This window comes from Sorex araneus, chromosome 5, assembly GCF_027595985.1.
Source record: "Sorex araneus isolate mSorAra2 chromosome 5, mSorAra2.pri, whole genome shotgun sequence".
Taxonomy (NCBI): domain Eukaryota; kingdom Metazoa; phylum Chordata; class Mammalia; order Eulipotyphla; family Soricidae; genus Sorex; species Sorex araneus.
The window spans coordinates 39,589,391-39,596,762 of record NC_073306.1 but is presented as its reverse complement, the minus strand read 5'-3'; the positions used below and the strand labels follow the sequence as shown (position 1 = coordinate 39,596,762).

At 56.9% G+C, this 7,372-nt stretch overlaps 1 protein-coding gene across 1 annotated transcript in view; it reads right to left on the bottom strand.

Moving 5' to 3' along the window:
* Positions 1-345: 345 nt before the first annotated feature.
* Positions 346-7,372, bottom strand: part of GRIK3 (glutamate ionotropic receptor kainate type subunit 3) — a 192,067-nt gene continuing 185,040 nt past the window's right edge. The window contains exon 16 of the mRNA XM_004614243.2: positions 346-6,167. Within this exon, the coding sequence (XP_004614300.1) occupies positions 5,973-6,167 (195 nt within the window). The 3' untranslated portion in view covers positions 346-5,972. The remainder of the gene's footprint in view (positions 6,168-7,372) is intronic.

Genomic DNA, 7,372 nt, shown 5'->3' with positions numbered 1-7,372 from the left:
TAGCCTTGACACCCAGAACAGTGGACTGATGTCATTGGGAGTGGCCCTGGGTCCCTTCATCACTGTTTGGGAGGCTCCATCCCCAAGCCGTAGCTAAAGGGACAGGGGCACACAGGGACTTGGCTACCCCTCAGGGGACTGTGTGGATATCTGAGAGTGAGGTCAAGTTGATAAAAAAAAATAGGAATTGGGGCCTGGGCTAGACACTCCCCCCCGCCCCCCGCATTTCCCCTGGCTCTTCTGCTGCATGTCATGCAGGGGGAAGGTGACACAGCTTAGCAGCAGGAAATCCCCCAGTTCCAGGGGGTGTGGGTGTGGGTTAGCAGAAAACACACCTCCAGGGGGTCCTGTTTTCTAGAAACATTTCTTTATTTAAAATTTAAAACCATATTACTTCATACAGCAAACTGTGCACTTTGATATATCACAGTGTCTTAAAAAGGAAAATAATCGGATTTGTTTGGAAATTTATTTACATCAGCCTAGAATGATTGGCAAGTAACACAGTTACTATGAAACCCAAATTGTTACAAAATGTTTACAAAAAACTATATTCATAGAAATTCTGCATGTCCACAAAGGGCGTCCCCTGAATGGCCCAGAGACCAGTGTGTGGGAACCACGTTGAGTTGGGATGGGGGGCATCCAGGCACTCTGGTCTGGGGGTGGGATGAGCCAGGGGTCTTGCATGGTGCTGTCTTGGGGGCTTAGCCTAGGGGCCGGGGACCTAGGTCCCCAACCTGGGAGGCCCAGCCAGGAAGGGGGCCAGGCAGAGGTGGGCGGGGGACTTGGGACACAGTGGCTGGAGGGCCTCTGAGGCCCTGATTCCATCCTGGAGCCAGGGCTGGTACCTTCGGGGGCTGGGTTCCGGGGAGCTCTGGCCCCCAAGGAGACCCAGGGTGCTGCGCACGCCAGTCGGCCACCCGGGGAAGCCGAGGGAAGGCTCGCTTCAGAGCTGCTCTGATCAGGGGGGCAGGCCCGCAAGCGGAGTCTGGACGCCTGGAAGGACAGACAGGTCCAGGGGTAGCGGGGCCAGGGATCAGCAGGTACAGGGGCTGCTCCCCGTCAACTGCCCGCAGTGGGGCAATGCCCCAGGAGAGAAGGCGGACAGATGGCAGGGACTGTGCTAGGCGGGAGGGCCTGGCCTCTCCCTCGCCCCGTCTCACTGTCCTTGGGCTCCGGTCCAGTGGGGCTGGGGGCGGTCAGCTGGGCCACACTCTTGGCTGTACTGCTGGTCCTTAGTGCTTCCCCAGAGCTAGAAGCCTCGGAGTTTGGAGTTGTCCAATAGAGGCGTGCTGAATGGCGACTCGTGTTCGAGAAGGCGGGGAAGGAAGCAGTGGGGAGCAGCATGCAGCCCGTGCCGCCTTCAGCCACCTCCGTCACCTACTTGGCACGTGGCAGACAGCCACGCCATGGTCTTGGGGCGCAGTGCTAGCATGCCCTTGGGCCCCAGACATGGGCCCACCTTCTGGTGCTCGCAGAAGGAGACTGGGTGCTTCAGGCCTCTCCTGCTCCAGCCCCTCCCCAGGCAGGGGCTGTGCAGGCCTCACCCCCGCCCCGTGGTGCTGCCTCTTCTCCAGGGCTCGGAGCTGATGAATGCAGAAGCCCACCCACCGGGGCTCTCTGCAGCAGCCCCCCACGCCCCCATCCCATGGTCTCTGCCCCCAGTGTCCCAGACTCTGCTGCCCTCAACCCCATCTCTCACCTGGTCCCCGCCCACACTGGTTGGGTTATGTACACTCTGTGTGTGCAGACGTGCGGGAGGGAGCATGTACATGGGGCTACAGGTCCTATGTACACTGTGCATATATATATACAGCATATGTATATTTTTTTTACATTCATACATATATAGTACAGAGCATTAACCTTCTACCAACAATGGTTTTGTGATTTCATGTACGCCCTCAACTCTGAAATGTTCACTCACTCCAGGGCAAATCCAGGGCTGAAATGAGGGCATGGATCAGACTGGGTTGGAGACACAGGGCAGGGTCCATGGGGCTGGCGGCCAGCAGCAGGGGGCCTGGTCCAGATGTGTGCACCTGCGCCAGGAGACTCACTCCTTGCTTCTGTCCTTGGGGCCGCCCCATGCTCGGTGGTTAAGTCCATACAGCTGTTTATCCAAACACTAGGCCCTTCCCAGCTGGCCTTCCAGATGTTTGTGCCTATAGCTGGGGAGGGCTGGGGTGAGGGGCAGTTTTGTGCTGAGTGAGGAAGCAGCAGCTGCATTCCCCACAGCACCTGGAAAAGACCGAGGGGCTTCCCCACCTTGTTCTGGGTGTGTGCTGGTCAGTCTGACCTGGGGCTGATGAAGGTGGGGTGGGTGACTTCTAACCACTGGGAGGACCCCCCCCTCCAGACAGGACCAGGATTTCCATGGGCAGAGGCAGTGGGAGTGGGGGAGGCAGAGTCTGGGTGCCAGGAGGGGAGGTCTCCCCCACTTCAGAGATCTGAAGTGGCCTCATGGGAACGGGGCCCCTCCTCGAGGGACACTCAGCGCGGTGAGTATGTCACCAACACTCCTGTATGGTGACAAAGTTCTCAGGATCTTTTTATCTGTGCATGGCAGAGAGACCAGAAGAGGGGGGGAGGAGGAGAGAGACGGTTCAGGGTCCCCAGCGCCTGGGAGATGGTGTATACATCTTCCACTGCCCCCCTCAGTTGGGCCAGGATGAGCAGGGTGAGAAGAGGACCTGACACGTGGGGTGGGAGATGGGGGTGGCAGGAGGGGGCCAGACAGGTTCAGTCCAGCACCTGCTCGGAGAAGTGCATCTTTTGCTCCATTCAAACCACTCACCTGCCCTGTCACTCGGGAGCAGCCAGCCAATCGCCCGAGTGCCTCCTCAGGGCCCCGCCCCCTGTAGCATGTGCCCCGCCCCCTGCAGCGTGGTCCACGCCCACCGGAAAGAAGATCAAAACTTCATACATTGTGCCCTGCTGGGGACAGATGCCAAGGCAAAGTGGCATCTTCAGCAGCCCAAAGGAATCCCAGGGCCCAGATAGACGGGCAGACGGTCTCCGACCCCGTCTGAACCCCGGGTGGGTGGCAGACAAACACGGGCCGTGGCTCAGCGGAGGACAGCTCAGCAGTGGGTGGTGCCATCCATGCAGGAAGCTAAAAATCACTCCCGCACTTTTCGGCGGGGTTTTTGGGTTGAGTTGTGCCTCTGAATTTCGCCCTTCTTCTCCCTTTGATGAAAACTCTCCCTGCCCCAGGCACTGCCTTGGCCCCCACCAGTGTCTCGGAAAGCATGCAGCCTCCCAAGAAAGGGCACATCCTTAGAGTGACACACACAAAGCCACACACCGGAGCATGTGACTCGAGCCTGGGTGTGAGCATGTGCTGTGAAGTTCTATCAGAGGAACAGACCATAGTTAGTCACTGGCCACTGAGACTGGCCACAAGGCTCTAGATTTCCTGTCATCTGGGACTACCCAGACACTTGGTGTCCCTTCCAACCAGACGCAGCTGAGAGCAGCCACGAGTCCCCAAAAGGGATCTTCCCCACTCGGCCAGTCCACCACACTGACAATAATACAGTCCCGGTAAACCTCGGTGCCTGCTGCTCTCTCCGGGGACGGAAGTGCAAACAGACCCTTGCTCCCTTCCTTCCTGATTGTCTGGGAGTTGGAATCTGTGTATGAACATGTGGGTGAGCATATTTACACACTCACCAGCCCTTGTCCAGCTTCCCTCACACCATGTGCACTGAGCTGCTGCCCCGTTGCTGGTCCCTCTGGCTCTGTCCTGCCTCTGCAGACCAGGCACACACTAGGCCCCTCTGTCTGCTCTCGCCCCCACGTGAACACCTTGCTGACATGGCTTCTCCTTTTAAACATATTTGGCAATGCTGCAGGGTCAGTCCTGTCCCTTCCCTCTGCCTTTTGGAGCAGAAATGCATGCATGTGCTCAGGCACACGTACACACACAAAACCCACACATGCAACAATCTGTACCCTACTCACCCAAACCCCCTCCCAACATGGCTTTTCCTGTTTTCTAACAGATAACGGGGCATTGTTTGCAAGATTCATTTCCTGCCTCTATAATTCAAGTGCGTGCACCACACACACACACACACACACACACACACACACACACACCCCAAAACCCAAAGAATTCTCTTCTTATTGCATGCCCTGGACTCTGTTTTTAGTCCAGTCCCCAAAGCTCATCCTCCTACAGAGATGCAGAGCAAAGCGCGCACGTTCCTTCATGTGTAAGCTCACCCCAGCATGGCTTTTCCTCATGTTACATGTGTTGTCTACACTGCATGCCCAGCCCTCTTCCCCTCCAATGCACACAGCCGTGATGCTGGCAACTGGCTGGCTTGATCCATAGCGTGCAGTTTGGAGGAGGGGCTGTTTGCATCTGAAGTGCCCACAGTGCTCACTGGGTTTTTTTTTTTGAGTCCTGGGGAGAACTCAGAGGTTACTCTTTGCTCCAGTGAGACCTAAATGTCTCAGCTTCCCCTGGGAGTGGGATGGCTGGTGTCTCTTGGGTCCCTGTCCGGAGTCTCTAGTCTGTATCCTGACCTCTGCACTTGGCTACAGGCAGCCCTGCTGGCCCCCTCCTGTTCTCTTTAAGGACACTTTGCTCCTGATCCTTCCATGGTCCCACTCATTTCCCAGAGCTGCAAGGCATCCACAACAGCTGGTCCCCCCCATTGGAATCTGAGGTGCTACTACCGCTCTGCTGCGCCCCCATGCCCCGCGAGGTCCCAGCTGCTCAGGACGAGAGACCAGGGGCCAGGACGGCCTTGTGTCTCTGCATGGGCTCTTTGGTTAATTCTCCAGGAGGCAGCTGCTCCCTCCCACCCTCAGGGGCTTCACCAGTATGATCCACAGCCTCGGGAAACCTCTCCTGGGGCATCTCTTTAGGCCTGGCAAGTTCAGGAGACCAGCAGTTCCCTTCTACCCCAAAGTGATCCCGTGAAGTAAGACACCACTTCTCACTGGAGGAAGGGCGGTAACTGTCATTTGAGTCTAGGCCACTCTTCCTCAATGACGCAAGTAGGTCACGGCACGCTGGGAGCAGCTGCTGAGTAGATGTGAAGGAGCCCAAGCTCCCTCAAGCGCCAGGGGGGTTAGACGGCAGCTTGGTGACCAGCACGGTAAGATCCCATGGCTCTTTTGCTGTAGGGATTCCACTGCTCCTCTGGGCTTCAAATACCTGCTGAGTATCTGGGCATCCTTTGGGAGTAGCTAAGGGGCCTCTTTCTCCTCCAGCTAGAAAGCAGAGAAGAATTTTCTCCGATTTGCCCCAGCGTATCATCCCAGAGACCTCCTTCCTAGATGAATGGGGGCCACCGGGATATTGTCCATGAGGATTCAAGATGGTGTCCGTTGAGCATTCTCCTTCCTCCCAAACCCAAACTCTTTCCCAGTGGAACTCTGCTTCCACTCTGCCCAAACGTAGGTGATGTCAAGTCCAGGAGACCGGAACTACGTAGTCCTTGAGAGCTGACGTCTTCCCTCTGCCCAGGCATGTGGTGGGGGGGAGCCCCCCCCCCGTCTTTGGCTCCCATTGGCAGCCACACTAACATTCTTAAGTTGCCCAAAGCTTGTGTCTCTGATCTCATGACCAAGCCCCCAGAAGACCCAGGCTAGGGGGTCAGGAGTGGTGTTTTCCATGTTCTTTGGCCTCTGTGGGGCTGCGGGAGCAACTTCTGACCATGGAGGGTGGTTGAGGGGCAGGCAGGTTTGGCCTGAGAGAGGCGTGTGCTTCCTTTGGCCTTGGCTGTCTCGGCTGGCAGCTTTGGAAACCCAGAGAAGGAATGGAAGGAGAGTGAAGCCCCCGCAGCTGGCCGGGGGGCAGCTGGTTCCCTAGGAGGTAGGGGCAGGGGGCTCCTGGCTCACCAGGCGGCAGCAGCTCTGGTCCCTGTGGCCAGCAGGGGCCAGGGGACCGTCCTTCTCGTCCCCTTCACTTCCCTCTGCCCTGCCCCAGGCCTGGCGTCCCAGCCCTGTGCCTAGGGGAACACAGGGGCCAGAGAGGCGCTGCAGCTCATGCTGTCCTTGCCCGGGAGCCGGCGGTCATTGAACGTGTGCATGTTGATGACGGCGTCGGTCTTGACCATCATGGGAGGCTGCGGCTTGTGCTTGACCCGACGCTGGCAGGTAAGGGAGAAGCGGATCTCATCAATCATGGTGCTGCAGAAGGAACGCTGCAGGGGCGGGGAGGAAGGGGCACACAGGTGAGGCCTGGTCCTGCCATGCCGCCCCCTTCCTCCCACAGCCTGGACGCCCTCAGGCCTGTGCTCTCTATGCCTCGCCCTGTGTGTGTAACATCCTGAGCAGGGTGCTGCATCTTAGGCCCGTTTCACAGATGAGCACACTGAGGCCCTGGCTGCACATCCAAGCTCAAAGAGTTCACCTGGCTCGAAAAAGTATAGGTCTGGGAGGGCAGTGGCTTGTCGGAGAGGTTCTCCGTGGCTGGTCTGGAAGGCAGTGAGTGTTCTCGTAGGGTTCAGCTTAGCCAGTGAGGCTGCCTCTCGCTCTGGGACAGGGTAGCGGAGCTCTGAGCCTGGACTCTGCCTCTCACCAGCCCTGTGACCTCCCCAAGGATGCCCACACTCACTTGCCAGTCTCCTCCCTCAGCCCTCCTTTTCTTCACCCCGGGAACATTTACAGAGCCCTGACCTGGACCCAGCCCGTACTGGGTGTTAGGCACTCAGCAGTGAGCAAGCTCAGGGAACTCACGGTGGGTGGGGCAGAAACAGCTGCAATCCCTATAAGAAGACGACCAAGCAGCTAACGGGCTAGAGAGGGGCTGGGTGCGATGGAAGGCAGAGTGAGAAGAGGGCAAGTGGGTGACAACTTGACTGAACTGTAGAGACCAAGCACTAGGGTGAACCTCAGGTGCAAAGGCCCTGAGGCAGAAATGCACTTAGGGAATGAAAGATGGCAAGGGCAGTAGAGCAGAGGAAGGGAGGGAGAGGCTGGTCAGAGATAAGAGTGAAGTGCAGTCTTATGGTGCTCACTTCAATTGCACAAGGATCCCCACAGAATGTGCTGAATCTTTCTTGAGGTAGCAGACTTTTAGTGGATTCCTCTTAGGTATATTAGGTCATATTATATATTATATTCCTCTTATATATCATATTCCTCTTAGGCTCCCCTCATTTTTGATATGCTAGCAAGCATGCTTTGACATCATCCTAGTTTTAAAAAAAAGTGCACAGACTCTTATACACTTTCATTTCTAAAAGTAGGAAGCAGTCAAAGCCTGTGGACTCTTAAAGAAGTGCTCGTCCTGCAAACTGCCTTGCAGAAATGCCCTTTTCCCTGGTGGTGCAATGTTGGAAGGCAGCTGCCAACCCTCACACTGAGAGCTGCCTCTCTGCTCTCTGCGGGCCTGGCGTCCTGGGCA